General features: G+C 38.8%; 1 protein-coding gene across 1 annotated transcript in view; it reads right to left on the bottom strand.

Annotated features, from left to right (window-relative positions):
• Positions 1-17,616, bottom strand: part of MRPS9 (mitochondrial ribosomal protein S9) — a 63,983-nt gene that overhangs the window by 24,131 nt on the left and 22,236 nt on the right. Inside the window, exons 3-4 of the mRNA XM_007097771.3 lie at positions 8,486-8,548; positions 8,370-8,400 (exon numbers count right to left, since the gene is read on the bottom strand). Coding sequence (XP_007097833.2) covers positions 8,370-8,400; positions 8,486-8,548 — 94 coding nt within the window. The remainder of the gene's footprint in view (positions 1-8,369; positions 8,401-8,485; positions 8,549-17,616) is intronic.

The following is a 17,616-nucleotide window of genomic DNA, read 5'->3' on the forward strand; positions in this document are numbered from 1 at the left end:
ATCTTCTACAACCTCTTTGTGGCTTTTCATTCTCTTGACAGTGTCTTTCTCACAGCAGACAATTTTAATTTTAATGGAATCCAGCTTATCCTTTGGTGTTGTATATAAAAAGCCATGGCCAAACCCAAGGTCTTCTAGGATATTAATTACTGATTCAATTTTCTTAACTGACATAGGCCTATTCAAAGTGTCTACTTCCGGAGTAAGTTTTGGCAGATTGTATTTTTCAAGGAATCGGTCCGTTTCACATAGGTTATCCAGTTTGTAGGTATGGAGTTGTTCATAGTATTCCTTGATTATCCTTTGAATGTCCTGGTATCTGTAGTGGTATCCTCTCTTTCAGTTGTGGTATTTGTAATCCGTATCCTCGCTCCTTTCTTTTAGTTAGCCTGATTAGAGGCTCATCGATTTTACCGATAACATAAAACGGATGTATACAATCTATGATCAAAGAACCAGCTTTTGTTGATTTTCTCCACTGATTTCCTGTGTTCAACTTCAATGACTCCTGCTGTAATTTTTATCATTCTTTTTCCTTTACTTACTTTGGATTTAATTTGCTCTTTGTCTAGTTTCCTAAGATGGAAACTTAGATAAGTGATTTTAGATCTTCTTTTCTAACATATGCATTCGATGCTATAAATTTCCCTCTGAACATTTCTTTTACTCACTCCTCTCATACAGATTAAATATTAGAATTCTCTTGCCAGAGGCAAGGTTAAAGTTTACAGCTCTGGACTCTCTCAGTATGTGTATGTGTATGTGTGTGTGTGTGTGTGTGTGTGTGTGTGTGTGTGTGTACACACACACACACACACACACACACACACATACATATATATACACACACCTACTGAAATAGAACTGTCTGCATGTTTTTTTTAAAAACATGAGTGATATTAAGCTGTATTTACCCTACATACTTGCTATAGACTCTTTGTCTTCCCCTGCCCCCCAAATTCATGTTGGAACCTAATCCTCAATGTGCTGGTATCTCAGTGTGGGGCTTTTGGGAGGTAATCAGGTCATAAGGGCAAAGCCCTCATAAATAGAATGAGGAGTGCCCTCACAGAAAGAACCCCAGAGATCCCTGGTCCTTTCACCATGTGAGGACATAGGGAAAGACAGTGGTCTATGAACCAGGAAGCAGGCCTTCACTAGAGTGAGATTTTGATTTCCCAGCTTCTAGAACTGGGAGAAATAAATTTCTGTGATTTGTAAGCCACCTGGTATGTGGTAGCCTGAATGGACTAAGACAATACTACAGCATTTTCACTTGCTTTTCTCACCCAACAGTGTGTCTTATCTGTACTAACACAACTAGAACTACCTCTCTCGATCATCAGCATATTACTCCACAGTAGGATTCTCTGACGGTTTAGTTAGCTATCCTGAATTGATGAACATTTAGATTGTTTCTAGTTTTTTGCCGACACATAATACTTACAGCTTCCAATCTGATAAGGGATAATGGTTTCTTCTCATTGTTTTATAGAGCATGGTTTCTGATCTGATAGTTTCCTATGTTTACTGGTTGCTTGTATTTTCATTAATGAATCGACTATTTTTCTCTTAAGCTGTTTTTAACTTTAAGAGTACTTATTCTAGATAACAGACCTCTGTCTTGTTTCAAATTTTCTCTAGTTTGTTGCTTGCTTTTCTTTCTTTTTTTTTTTTTAAGCTTATTTATTTTGAGGGGGTGGGGAGGAGCAAAAAGAGAGGAAGAGAGAGAATCCCAAGCAGGCTCCATGCTGTCAGGGCAGAACCCGATGTGGGGCTCGATCTAATAAACCATGAGGTCATGACCTGAGCCCAAATCAAGAGTCTGACACTTAACTGAGATACCTAGGCACTCTAGTTGCTTTTTATTTTTTATTTTTATTTTTATTTATTTTTTTTTTCAGCGTTTTTAATTTTTATTTTTGGGACAGAGAGAGACAGAGCATGAACGGGGGAGGGGCAGAGAGAGAGGGAGACACAGAACCGGAAACAGGCTCCAGGCTCCGAGCCATCAGCCCAGAGCCTGACGCGGGGCTCGAACTCACGGACCGCGAGATCGTGACCTGGCTGAAGTCGGACGCTCAACCGACTGCGCCACCCAGGCGCCCCTCTAGTTGCTTTTTAAATTTATAGTGTCTTTTTTCCAATTCAGAAGTTCTGAATTTTAAAATAGTTTATTGATCTCTCTCCTTTGCTTTTCTTGTGACTTACTGGTATAATCTTACCCATTATTTGATAGTTGTATGTTTATCCTTCAACTAGCCACTTTAATTCTATTCTAGAATCTAAATCTCTTAATTCATAATGAACTTTTTAAGTCTTGACCCAATTCTGTCATCTTATGGATACAATTTTTTTTTAATTCCGTTGAGTGGATTAAGAAATAGGACACTTCTGTCCACAGAAATGCAGACACCTATTTCCATCTATTTTTTAAAGACTGCTACAAAGTTAAAACAGAAAATGAGAATAATCCAAATGTTCAGCTCAAGAAATTTTGTGTCTATGAGCCCTCTTTGAAGAATCTACTAGAAAATGAACTCCATTCAACCAAGAGATGACAAAGGAAACTGTAGCAAAAGCAGTTATGGGCAGCTTTTAATAATTTAATTATAGATGTAAGATTAGAACAAAGATGAGTAAGAGGTATACAGAATAAAATGTTACCCAAACCAAAGGCAAAACAGAAGGAAAGGGTGTAATGCAACACTCTAAACTGAATTAAGTATCCTCAAACAAGCATTTGGGTTTACTGGAACATACCCTGAATCAAATCTTCGAAACATGGGATCATAATGGACAAAAAACTAAAAGAAATGAAACAACTTAATCAGAGAAGAAACAGAAGAAAAAGCTAAAATCATCAGAAATGTAGGGGCACCTGGGTGGCTCAGTCAGTTGAGCGTCCGACTTCGGCTCGGGTCATGATCTCACAGCTTTTGAGTTCAAGCCCCGTGTCAGGCTCTGTGCTGACAGCTCGGAGCCTGGAGCCTGCTTCCGATTCTGTGTCTCCCTCTCTCTCTCTGCCCCTAACCCATTGACATCCTGTCTCTGTCTCTCTCAAAAAATAAATAAAAATTAAAAAAAAAAATTTAAATCATCAGAAATGTAGACTGACTTATATGTTACTCAAAGAAGAATTAGATTAAAATATAATAAAGGACATTGGGGGAAAAAGTAGAAAAACAATCAAGAAAATGAAAATGAGACAAAGGAAGAAGAGGAGTCAGACCACGACTGATGTGGGAAGCAACCAAAGAAGGAATAACATTTATATAATTGGAGACCCAAAGGACAAAAAAAAAAAAATGGAACAGAACTAACATCTATAAAACTTTCTGGATGTAAAGGACCAGAATCTACATACTGAAAGAGCTCATCAGCAGCACAGTAAGCTAACCTTTACTAGTCAATTCAATGACATACTCTCATAAAGTTACTAAACAAAGATAAGGAATCTCTAGGACCACCAGGGGAAGAGGTTAAATGACTCCTAAGGAGAGATAACTAGACTGATATGAGACTTCTCAAGAACAACAGCCAAAGCAAAGCAACAACAGAGCAGCACTTTCAAGAAACTCAAGAAAAGAAAGCGTGAACCAAAGATTTTTCCCTCCAGCCTCGCTGTCCTTAAGTATCAAGGCTATAGGAAAACAATTTAAACACATAAGAGCTCTAAAATTTTTGTATCTATGAGCCCTCTTTGAAGAATCGACTAGAAAACGAACTCCTTTCAATCAAGAGATGACAAAGGAAACTTTAGCAAAAGGAGTTATGGGCAGCCTTTAACAATTTAATTATAGATGGAAGATTAGAACAAAGATGAGTAAGAAGTATACAGAAGAAAAATATTTAAAAAAATAGAATACACACAGACACATATTTTTGTATGTGTACACACAGACATGAATTTATTTGTAATGTTGCAATTTGGTGTTTTTAAAACAGCTCCTGTCCACCAAAATACATACAAGCAGAGAAAAAAAAAAATCGCAATTTATTTGTTACCAATGAGACCATCATGTTACTTATTAGATCATCCTCACACTGGTTTGTGTGGTTTCATCATCCTCGTCATCAACTGGCAGGATGCTCATATCATCTCTGCATGCTTAGCATTTCATCCTTCACTGATGCTGCGGCATGTTTTTGTAACAGAGTATCATTTTCAAAAATTAGAATAATTGATAATTTGAATGTTTCCAATATTCAGATATTTAAATAATGATATTCTACTGTAAATCTAATGTAGTTTTTAAGTTTGTGGCTTTGTATTTTCTAAGTGGGCAGTCCTAACCTCTATAAATAATTGACTTATTCCTAATTTCGATGCCTTTTTTAACCCTACTGCTCAAGCCTTTCAAAACAATACCGAGTACCAGGGCCAAGTGGACACGTACTTATTTCTGAACTTAAGGTAAAGGAATCCAATGACAGGTTTTTTTCATTTAATGTGTTTCTGTTTCTCAACCTGAGAAAGTTTCTGTTTAGTTCCGGTTTAAGAGTTTCATCAAAAAATAAATGCTGGGGGTGCCTGGGTGGCTCAGTCAGTTAAGCATCCCATTCTTGGTTTCAGTTTAGGTCACGATCTCACAGTGTGTGAGATCAAGCCTCGGGTCAGGCTCTGCGCTGACAGCAAGGAGCCTACTTGGGATTCTCCCTCCCTCTCTCTCTCTGCCCCTCCCCAGCTCATGCATGCGTACATTCCTTCTCTCTCTCAAAATAAACATTAAAAAAAAACCCAAAACGCTGAATTTTGTTAAATTACCTTTTTTCATCTATGAAAATGTTTTTTCCCCTGACTCAAATAACACATTAATAAATTCCTAATATTAAGCCATCCTTATATTCCTGGGGATAAAAAGGTTCTGGCACATTTTTCATATAATGCTTTATTTGGTTTGCTATCATTTTATTTAGTGAGAACAGACTACAGGTATTTATGCAATTCATGTCTAGATCTAATAATTGTGTGAGCCTTTAAAGTGACTCTGCAAGCTTTCATTCTTTTTTTCTGCTCTGCAACATGTTAAAAAGTTCAAGCTTTAGCCAAGGTATGACAGACTTCACGGACATAACCTCTGGGCTTTGCTCCTCTCTGACTACCTGTGACTTCTCTAGCTTTGAGTCTAACCAGTATTCTCCTGATTAGGACAATTTGGGGAATCATATTTTTCTTTAAACTACCTGTGTGAGAGTCAGTGGGGTGTGGCAGTGTTTTGGAGCAACGACTGCTGGGGCCTGTGCACATTCTGCTTCAGTCGCTTCCTAGCTGTGTGTCCTTGGTGTTTCAATTCCTTCGTCTGTAAGATGAGGAACACGATGGTATCTACTTAACAAGACTGTTGTGAAGATTAGGAGGACATACATACAAAGCACTAAGAGCTGGGCCTGACTTGCTCTATGTTTCGATAAATACTGGTCATTTTTATTAATTAGGATACTCTTCAAATTAGAATAAAGCTACCCAAAAACAATCTTACACTGTAATAATACGCTCTGAATATTATTTAAAAATTTTCATACTGTCCTTTTATGTTTTCCTTTCTCCTTGACCAGACTTGCCAGAAGTTGATCAATTTTCGAAGAACCAGTTGGTTTTATTTATCCTACCTCTTCTTTCAAATTTCTTCCTTCAATAGAGTTCTTTTCCTGCATTCTTGAACTGAATACTTAGTTCATTTACTTCTAGTCTTTCTTAATGTCTGCCAAATACATGTTTGCCTCTGTATAACACCTGCCCATATCCCACTGGGTTTGCTATGAACCGTTCTCGTTGTTCTACATTTCTAAATAATCTGTAATCTCAATTTGGATTTCCTCCTTAATCCAACAGTTTTATGGTTCTGTTGATTTTAAGTCAGAAAATCTAATCTATATAAATTCTTGGAATTTGTTAGATTTTTCTCTATGACCTATATAATTCTATTAATATTCCATTAGCATCCATACAGAAAAATGTATTCTTTGTACTTGTATGTGTAGCTATAAAATCATGCTGTGTTATTCAAATTCTTTAGAGCCTTAGTTAACAGCTTTTGCTATGAACATTTCAATGCTAAATGCTTGGTACAAAAAGGTTCATGGTCGTCAAAACCACTTAATGGATATTAGATCCTATCAATATAAATTAACATTCTTGTCTCATCGAACCATTCCCCGACCTCCTTGAATTCCATTTCATCTAGTATTAGGTGCTATTCCTTGAGCCTGTCACCAATCTGGTATATATCTTTGTTTTTTCCGATATTTTTATCACTTGCCTGTAACAGCAGAGCAGGATTTTTATGTTAACTCAATCTGGAAGCTTCCATCTTTTAATAAAGAGGTGGCACTTTCCAAACATCATAGTCTAGTCAAATCTAAATTTCCCTGGTATTTTTAAACATAAAAAAATCAGTTTGCCTATGTTTACAAAGTACAGCAACACTGGTAGGTAGGTGGCAAAAGGAAATTTGCTAATTCTCAAGGAGTCCTGTTTAAATACAGTTAACTGCAGTGTAATAAAATCCTACTGCTACTGACACAGTTCCAAAATAACAAGCATTCTGCAGGGATCTCTAGAAGTTTCAGTGTTGCATTCCAAGTGATGTAATAACAAACTTTTAATACTGAGAAGCTGGTGAGATTTGAAAGAAACAGCCTCAGAGGGGCGGATGCATAAGAGATGCAAAGAGTAGAGATACACAGAACAAAGAGAAGAAGACACGTAAGTGAGGAGCCTGTGAGGTTGAAAAATAGACAAGCCACTAAAAATAAGAAAAAAAAGTTACACATTTTTGGGTGTGTATGCCTTGTATATGCAGTTTTATTTCTAAAGCGAGCTGCATCTTTAAATTTGACCTGTACTTGTAACACAGCCTTCACGTATGCTGTCTCCAAGAGCTATTAACTGAATTGGTGTTATAGTTTACAATCAACCACGTCAAAAAAATGAGAAAATATAAAAAGACAGAATGTATTTATAAAAAGACCCCTAATACTTGTAACGGGATTCAAAATACAAGTTCTCATTTCGAAGAGAGAAGGGAAGCAGCAGAATGAAAGAAGGCCTGGCTCTGCACACAGGTTAAGACTTAGCAGAAGTATCAAGGCAACGCAAATACATTTTTTATAGAAATATCTGCTCTCCTACCAATCTCTATTTAATCAGCTCTAATTAGATACTGAGTAATGAATGCTGCCTGCACATCGAGCATCTGCGGCTACCGGGCTCTTCTCTACCGGGCACATTTTTGCTGCCGAGTTACATGCTTACTAAGAGTCAGTTGTGTTCGTTCCCAAGCCCGTTTATTACAATTGTACCTCCTTCTGTAGTTACGTGAGTTAAGTATTACATAAATGGATGAAATATGAGTGGAAACAGAAAAGAGTTTTCGCATCTATGAAAACGAAGTTGAATGCTTTAGAAAAACTGAAAGGCAGGTTACCAAAAAACCAAGTTTGTCCATCTTCAGTGTGGTTAGAGAAAAAGTCTGCAGAAGTGAAGAAATATTTTGCACTCAGATTTCTTGGAAAGTCTAAGTTCTTTGCTCCACCGTGAGGAAACCAAACCTAAAACACTTTGATGATACGTCAACGACAGCAGGGTTATGCCAGAGAAACAGGGAGAAACAGATACCTACTCAAAGAAAACTACCCTCTAGGGTTATAGGAAAAGATTGATGAATAAATGTAAATTTATAGCAAGTGTTTTTAAGAAGTGATTTCTGGCTTTAGTACTTTTTAAATTAATTGACAACTACCACCAGTCCACACAGGGGAACAGGCTTTTAATGTAAATTAGACAACAGTAAATACATGATTTCCTGGTTTGTATGTCTTCTTCAAGATTTAATTTTACACATTTAAAAAATAAAGAGAAAAGCTTAAAAGAAGCCAGAGAAAACAGAGGGCCAGGCAAGAATGATGGCTAACTGCTCATCAGAAACAATGCAAGACAAAAGACAATGGAATTATATCGATAAAGTAAGGAAAGATCAAAAGGGGGGGGGGAGGATCTATATTCAGTGAAAATATGCTTCCAAAATGAACAAAAGTTTTAAGTTTTCAAGTAAAAAAAAAAACTGCATTAGGCTTCAGCAGATCTGTTCCCCACTCTTCCTCAAAAAAGCATATTAGAATGCAAAGAGATTAGTATGACATCAGTATAGGCATGAACTCTAACCTGACCTGATTGTAATGTAACTTACTTTAAGAAAACAGTTTGCAAATTGCAGTCATTTCTCATTAGGTATAAAATATCACTGGCTGACTTCACAATGGCCATGACACAGGAGCGCATCTCCACCGTGTGCGAGCGGCTGCAGATACGCAACGTAACACTGCAGTACGGGAAGAGCTGTTCATTCATTCTTGAGCCAACTTACCTCTCTGTTTGGGAAAAATCTGTTCAGGATGCTGTAAAATAAATTAAAGTACATTAGGTAAATTACTGTAACATAGAAACCGAAGTGAAATTTTTAAAAAATATTAAGATAACTACCTTCATTATTGGCCTGGCTTGCTTCTCAAACAAACCACTTGGAAAAAGGTAAGCAATAGCTCTCTGAAAAGACACACAAAGGTTCATTAACAGTTAATATAAACACAAGTGACTGAGTGCTTACTACATGCCAGATTGCAAACTAAGAGTTTCATACACATTATCTCATCTCATAATCTTTTCAATGGGATAGTAAAATCACCACATCCACATCCCCCCAAAGAAAAATAACTTGTAACTATTAAACTAGTTATTAACAACTTTGAAACACAGAGGTGATACTGCAAACTTCTCTTTTTTGAAAGCAAACGAGAGGCACTCGTCTATAACCTCTGTGCTCAAGAGCACCCCTTCGAACTCCCCGCTGGCGGTGCAAATATCAAAGACCGAACACCGAAAAGAGCAGGCTCTAAGTCTCATCCACCGTGACAGCCCCGACGTTTTCTGACACTCTTTGAACTCTTCCTAGAAGTTGTGAGAGGCTTTTAAGCTACATTTTTTCCAGCCAAGTTCTCCTAAATGTCTGTTTCTCAATGGGGATGCTACTGGCATTTTGAGTGGGACAGCTCTGGTGCAGGCAGCCCTCCCCTTCCCCTGGACTGCAGGTCACTCAGCACGCCGGCCCTTCTCCACAACCTATGCCAGTAACATCCCCGGTGCCTGTGACAAATCTCACCCCCACGTTTCCAAATGCCCCTCGCCTCCCCGTACGCCGCCACCTTGACAACTGCATAAGCCATTCATTCCAGCGTCGTCTTCTCCAGCACCGCTCCTCACAATGAAAAGCAAACCACGTGCATTGTCATTTCTGTTGAAGGGTGTCGGATGAGAAGTCTGTGGCCTTGGATCTTATTAGCTCTGTATCTGAACTCTAAATGATCTGGCAGCTCATGGGAACACAGTGCTGCTCTTTTAGAGAGGCTGTTCTCACGATGGGCCTCTCTGCCCACCCTCACAGGAAATGTGCTAGACCAGATTCTGCCCCCGAAAGTAGGGGCCTGTAATTTGGGGCTTGTAAATTCCATTATATTAGGGAGCCCGTCTGTGACTCTGGGTCGAGCTTCATTCTCCCATTCGGCCTCTTGGCAATAAAACCGACACTGAAGACACTCTTAGATCAAACATCAGAGGGCTCATTTTGTGAACTTTTTTTCTTTCTAAAACCAGAGACTCCTCTGCCTTCCTTCTCTGAAGGAGAAAAGGTGGACTTTTTAATAAGTGATGTTGAGAGAACTGACTGCCATTTGGAAAATGATAAAAGTGGATGCAAACCCAACAGCATACACAAGAATAAACTTCAAATGAGTCAGACGGCTAAACACAGAGAATCAAATCAAACAAGTACTAGAAGAAAAAACATGGTGAATTCCTTTACAAGCTACACCCCCACAGGCAAAACCAACATACAGCTTATTCATGGATTTATAACAATAAAATATGAGAAACACTCAGCACCGCCCCCCCACCCCCCGCCAAGGTTCGTTGCATAAATGATGGCACACCCTTGCCATCAAGCACTCCAGCCATAAAAAAAAAAAAAAAAAAGACAGGTAAAAGCAAGATGCAAAAGAAATGTACTTAGAGTGTGACCTTTGGTGTAAGAAAAAGAAATAAGATAATACACACAGGAACGGGGGGGGGGGGGATATACATCGGCTTCTTTTCACACGGAAAGGTAAAGTGGAAACTAAAAAAAAACATCATCTATTAAGGGGTGGGCAGCAGCAGGTGAGGGGCACAGGGACGAGTCCTCTGAAGCGTGAATATGTCATATACATTAAAGACTAAAATTTTCAAAACAAACTCTAAAACTTAATGCAGACATAAACAAATAAACCTAACTTCTAATGACAAAAACAATTGCAAAGAAATCCCCAACTTTATTTGGAAGGCTTAGCGTCAGGAATATTAATACTAAAATTCTGAAATATTATGTGTATCTTACATAGCATAAAGTAAATACATATGTTAATTTTACAGTGACCAAAATTTTACTGTAGAGGAGATACAAATATAAAAGAAATGTCAGTTTGAATGAGACAAATCAATACACACTCATGATCTTTAAAAAATATTATTTCCTACATTATTACTCTAATATTTAAAAGATACTAGTTTTTAGTTGTGTCCCCTGAAAGCGCATAGAAGCAATGAAACTCTAGGAACAATGGGTGGCCCCTAGCATCCAGATCTTAGTTTCTAAATACAATTTCTTAGTACAAGGAACAGCGTATGGCAGAGAAATGGTTAGGCCTTAGGCAGGAAAAGTATAAAATAAGCCTGAGACACTTTCCTGTGCCAGAAAACAAGGAAGTGCTCAAAAAGACAGAGAAGCCAGCTTCAAGGAGCTCCCACTGGCCATACCTGGGACAACAACGCGAACATCAAAAAGAACAATGACTATGCCTTGTAACATGCTCAATATGTACATGTTGAAGAGTGTGCTTGTGAACACACACACACACACACACACACACACACACACACACAGGCTCACTGGCTTTCTCTTTTTTCCAGAGTTCTGAAGTAGGGGGCGAGGAGAAAAGGAAAGCCTCTGTATGAAAGAATACCAGTTAAATAAAAATAGAAGGAATGGCGGAAGTAGAAAATCATTGTTTTATAACTTTCAAGGTAATCACCAATTTCAGCCAAGGATCACCAGTGGATGCTAAAATCATTGGCTGAAAGGTTACTGGGGAATGGAATATTCAAATGAATCCAAAGTATCACCCTAGAGATTACCTGCCAGTTACAAGGCGGGGAAGAAGTTCCTTTTACAATAAAGAGGTCTAGCAGTTACTAGTTTTAACCAAGGGATAAGATGTACAATCAATAGTGGGACAAACTCACGATGTACCTCCCGGTGTGAGGGAACAAGAAGTACACAATATCATGGGAGAACTATCTGTATATACTCTAAATCTAATCACAAGGAAGTAGAAAGCCAGAATGTGGGATAACTGTAGAAGACAAATAGTCTGAGTTCTACAAAACTAGCTGGCTATAAAGGCATTTGGGAGAAAATTGAGAAAATTTAAGTATAGACTATATAATGCATGACATTATAGAATTATTATAATTGCATTTAGGTACAATAGTGGTATTGTGGAAAAAATGGTATAAAGGTTGTATGTATTTAGCGGTACATGCTGAACCATTTAGGGGTTAAGTGTTATATCTGCATTTTCAATGGCTTATTCAAAAAAAGCTTTAATGTATAGAGAGAAAGGGAACGTGGCAAAACGTTAACTGGCAAATCTATGTGAAAAGTATACGTATATATGTATGTGCATGTTTGTATTCGTTGAATATTCAAATTTCCTGGAAATTTGAAAAATGTAAAATAAAAAAACTGAGGAAAATGTTAAAAATTAAAAATTAAGTCAGCCAGATCTTTCCAAATCTAACCAGTCTCAGCAGGGCCACCAAGAGCCTACAGCACGTGTGGGCCACCTAGACTTCAGGCCTGGTTCCCACAGTCGGACACAAGGCTGGTCAGACATCTTGGCCAAGGGGCTACTGACTCCAGGCCTGGGGGAGAGTATTAGCGGGGAGGACTAAAGGACAGCTCTTCAGCTGGGGGTGAGCGCTCCATAATTACAGGGAGGAAATCCAACCAACTTTCAAATTCGGTTCAAGCTGTTACTGGCATCATTTTCAAATATAAAACTTACCATTAACTTAGAAGTCCAAGAAGAGAATGAAAATGTAAAGAATTCCATCCCACAGCTGGATTTCTCATGAAAACTAAGACTCAGATAAGTCACGAGGAAGTTAATTGGCAGAACTTGAAAATAAAGTGTTGACTGCAAGGGGTGTCTACGTCTTACAGGCAATCTCAGTTTTAAAAAAAATAAAAGCAAGCCAATAAAGAATCTGCTAGATATACTCTGCAATTTCCTGAAAGGATGAGGAAAAGTAGCACTGTCTTAAAAAAAAAAAATCTCAGCTAAAAGCAAATTAACATATATTTACTAATTCATAATTCCTCACCATATTATTAGGTGATAATATAGTCTGAGATGATAAAATACCTACACGATGGGATGAGTGAGGTGAGGGATGTAGACACTGTAACGTAGTATTAGGCTACTAATGACCTTCTGATATGGCAGAGAGAGGATCATGTGCTTCTGGACTGGGACTCACCACAGATCACTGGAACCACAGAAAGCAAAACCACAGACAGAAGGGTAACACTGTACTCAAGGGATAAATCAAGAACCAAATTGACTGCACAGTCCTCAAGTGAATCAACTAGAAAATAGAACATTTTATAGACAATTGGGGAAACTGAAATACAGATTAATATATAAATGTTCTCACACCCTGCTACAGACTATATTCAAATTAATTTTGTTAAACGTGATAATGGTATTGTGGTTGTACGGGAAAACATCCCAATTTTTTGGAGATATGCACTCATGCATGAAGGGCTAAAGTACCCTAATGTTTGTAATTGACTTGAAGAGAAAGTAGTTCAGCCACAAAATAGGAAGGTGAAGTAAATATGGCAAAATGTCAAGTTATTTAAACTAGGTGACGGTCATCGGGTATGCACTGTACAATGATGTCTCCTTTTCTGTATGACTGAAGTTTTCACAAGAAAAAGTATACAAATTCATGTTTACTGCTATTGCTATTAGCCTAGAATATTTCGCTTTTTCAGTTCTGGTTCCTACCCCCATGTTTAACAAACCTACATAAATACATAGATGTGTGTGTGTGTGTGTGTGTGTGTGTGTGTGTGTGTGTGTGTATACACAGATACATACACACATACAAGTGATGAATCTTATTCTTTTACAATTGAACTGAAATTGTTTTCAGTTCAGATATAAGCAACTATTGTCAGATATAAGCAACTGCTGTTTCAGTCAGATATAAGCAACTATTGTCTACACTTCTAAATTTCTATTGATTCTTTCGGTGTATTTTTGAACTGTTTTCAAAACCAATATTTCAGGTATTTTGAATTGTTTTAATGAAAGACAATATAAAATGAAATCACAGAATGATATTACTTATACTTCCAAAGTGTTCTCTTTCTTTCAAATAAGACAAGGCAAAAAATACAAATTCTCACTTGGGGGGAAATGACGGAGCAATCTTCTGGTCAACACAGTCCAAAGGAAGTCTCTCCGATAATGGAAATATTCTATAATCTGTGCTGGCTGATACAACAGCCAGTAGCCCACGCGGCCATGATGCACTTGACACGTGGCAAGTGTGACTGAGGAACTAAACTTTAACGTTAGTTCATTTTAATGAACTTGATAGCCATTCCTAGTCTTCTCTTCTGTGAGGTGAGGGCATTTTAATACTCTGGATCTGTGATTTGATTCCTTGGGGGCTTGGATGGGGAACTCAGCATCAGGGAAAGCTGTAGAAAGTCGAATTTCCTGACATTTCTCTTGATACCACTGAGGCCCTCTGCTACTAACCAGAATGACTTTAACTTAACTGTGTCTCAGAACTTGGATTCTATACCCCATTTCTGCCTGAATTTAAATGCTGGGGACAGGAGGCAGAAACATTTATATACAGTAAGTGGCAGGAAAACCTAGGCATATACATACACACACGAACACTCACGTGAGGTGAAAATGAAAGTAATATCACAAGACTCGACAGATACCCAATTAGTCCTCTTGTGATGTTTATTAATTCAGGGGCCCTTATTACAGTTGGCGGCTCCTGCCACCCCCGTCTGTTCCTTTCCAGTTAATCTTAACTTGCTACTGGAAAGAAAAAGATGTAAATACCGAGTTGTGACCAACACTGAAAACTCCTGCTTATTTTGCACCTCTTTCCTCCTAGGAACAAAGCAAAAGGAAGAAAAAAACAACCAAAATGACAAGCATCCCCTTCTTTCTTGTGGCCTCGGAACGCCCACCTGATGGAACAAGGTCATCCTCCAGAGCCCATGAGAACAGAGCCTCGTCTGCAACATGCCCTCCAGGGAACCCTCTCCCAGTGTCTGCAGCGCATTCAGTCCAGGTCCCCACCGCCACCTTAAAGGCAGAAATGGTGAGAGGAGGCAGGCACCCATCAGCTTTCTCTACCGCTGCTGGTAGTGACACAGCTCCTGGACACTGTGCACGTTTGCAAAGTATGAGACCGTGCGTGTGTGCTACAGTCTGCTGTGCCAGCACCAACCTCCGAGCACGGTGTCACCCAAGTCATTGCCATCTCGTTACAGAAGCTCTGCCATCAGCTGTAAGGGTACTGGCCCCTGCAATGAGAGCGAGACCCACCAGGGAACACGACAGCTTTCCTGCTTCCTGCCTTTCAGACTGTCTCCTTACCCAGGGATAAGATTTCACTTTCCTTGACCAGGATGACTTGTGTGTAATCAAGGCCAGGCAGGCACATCCCAAACCCCTACGGGGGTCTGTTAGGGCACGGGGACCTGACACTTTAGCAAAAAGGGATTTGTGCAAGCCCTTCCAAATACGGCATCTACCTCTCCACCTCTCTCCATACTGCCACTAATTTGCCCCTTTGGCTTCCTCAATCAGTTTCTCTCCAAAGCCACAGGCTCGAGAGACTTCCCCAAGCTCTCCCTGCAGATGGCATACAGCTTCACCCTCACTCCTTACAACGACAGCCTCTGCCCCGCACCTGAAAAACATCTCATAGAAGATAAAGTCTTCCACGGACTCATGCCTTGAGTCCTCGGGGCTTCCCAAAATGCACAATACCTAACAATAGTATTCCTAATTCAACATAAGGCTAAGGACCGTATTTCAAATAAGTATAACAAAGAAGCAGCAGCAAGAATGGTTACGGGCAGAAGGGCTTTTTCACACAAAATTTTGAATTAAGGTGGGGCGCCAGTGTGGCTCAGTCAGTTGAGCACCTGACTTCGGCTCAGGTCATGATCTCGCGGTTCGGGAGTTCAAGCCCCGCATAGGGCTCTGTGCTGACAGGTCAGAGCCTGGAGCCTGGTTCGGATTCTGTGTCTCACTCTCTCTTTGCCCCATCCCTGCTTGTCCTCTGTCTATCTTTCAAAAATGAATAAACATTGAAAAAAATTTCTTTTAATTTTAAATTAAGGTAAAGATTTGGTTGGGAAAGTTTTAGAAGTACCAGAAATGAAAATGAGAAACAAAGGCAAAGAAAGTGTTAAAATACTTTTTAAAAAAAGTTTTCCTGATGTTATTCAGAAATATCTATATTAGCATGATAAAAAACGGAGAATTGAAATATTAAGATAGGTGAGGTTAAGTCAACCAGAAAATCAGTGAAGGAAGGCAGTGAGAGAAATATTTGACTCTCTGCTAATGTAAACTCGTCACCTGTAATGTTCCAGGGTTCCTGGCACATGTGTGGCACTTACTGGGCACTAGAGAAAAAGCACCAGCAGGACATGGCCTAGGACCTCAAGTATCTTAAAATTAGAGGAGAACTGGCAGTTCACATCTGAACTGTGGTTTAGCCCACTTGAACCACATGTATCAACTACAGTAGAATTAACAGAAGTTTTCTAATCATCTGAAATAAGCATTGTTTCACTTCTAAGCAATCTACATAAAAAACTATTACATAAACTAAGAAACAGCCAATTCTTCCATAGAAACAAAAAACAGAAATATATGCATTTGACCAGTGAACGACACAGGTTTCAATTCCTGTGAGTCCCTGGTACGCGCTGAGTTGTGTTCTAATAAACGCAGTGCAGTACTTGTAAATGTATTTTCCTTGTGATTTTCTTAACACTCTCTTTTTTCTAGTTTGCTTTATTGTAACTGCATAGCGTATAATACGCACAACATACAAGGTATGTGCTAATCAACTGTATCGATACAAGGTATTGATAAAGCTTCTGGTCAACAGTAGGCCATTAATAAGTAGCTAAGTGACATTTAGGGGAGTCAGAAGTTCTCTGAGGATTTTCGACTCTACAGGGGGTTGGCACTCCTGAACCCTGTGTTGTGGAAAGGCCAACTGTGTATCAGTAGGGGATCAATTTTCTTCAAGAAGCTTGAAAACAATATTACTAGCTCAGTATCGGTATTTGTCTTAGGTTAGCATTTGGGTTTCAAGAGAACCTTTTCTTAGTAGGAACCAGATTCTGGGTGTAGCTTGTAGTTAACACTCGTGTGCAAACATCATCAATGTCTACGATTATATACCTGAAGTAGATGCCAAATCACTGCCTTACTCTGATTTAAGGTTGCTGATGACTTAATCTTTCAGACTTAAGTTCACTCAGAAGAAACTCTGAGCCATAGGGATAGGGGAAAAAAAAAGTATTTTCTTATAATAAGTTCTAGATTAACATTTCCTATATTAAGTTCTGGAATTCAACTTGGCAAAGTTCTTAGGTATTTTAAATCTTAGGTGTTACGTCAAATTTGAAAACAATGTTATATACGTGATGCAGGTTCAATAGCTGGTTGTCACAAAAACAAAAAAACAAACCACAAAAATTCTGCTTCTTTTGGAGATAAAAAAAGTGGAGCATACATTTAATGATAAGTACAGAAACCTTTAAAAGTTTAGAGGCACCTAAGTGGCTCCATCGATTAAGTCAACTCTTGATTTCGGCTCAGCTCATGACCTCACGGTTTGTGAGATCGGGCTCTGTGCTGACAGTGCAGAGCCTGCTTAGGATTCTCTCTCACTCTCACTCTCACTCTCACTCACTCTCTCTCTCTCTCTCTCCCCCTGCCTTTCCGCCCTCCCCCTCGAAATAAAATAAAGATTTAAAAATATTTATTGGACGACAGCATGGTTTACCTGAATCTAAAACAAAAAAATACTGACAAAAATAAAGAATGTAAATTTTTAAAAAATTCATCCACATAAGTCACGGGGTAAGGTAATTCTCATCTCGTAAATATGTTTCTTACATTTCTAGGTGTCTAACTAGAATACTGGGTAATTCAAGCGTTCTCTAAAACGAAGGCAAAGTATTTAACTACATTCTTAGGCTTAAATCAAAGTATAAAAGGACTGCAGGCTCAACCCAGGAGGAGCACCGGGTCAGCAATGCAATCTCTATTAATTAGGTATCCCAGCTGGGCAGTGGGTTTGCAGCTGTTAACTTGATCAATGACTTACCTAAATGTCATCTCTACTGATTCGCTTATAAATTACCAGCAAGTGAGACTAATGTACAGGTG

This window comes from Panthera tigris, chromosome A3, assembly GCF_018350195.1.
Source record: "Panthera tigris isolate Pti1 chromosome A3, P.tigris_Pti1_mat1.1, whole genome shotgun sequence".
Lineage (NCBI taxonomy): Eukaryota > Metazoa > Chordata > Mammalia > Carnivora > Felidae > Panthera > Panthera tigris.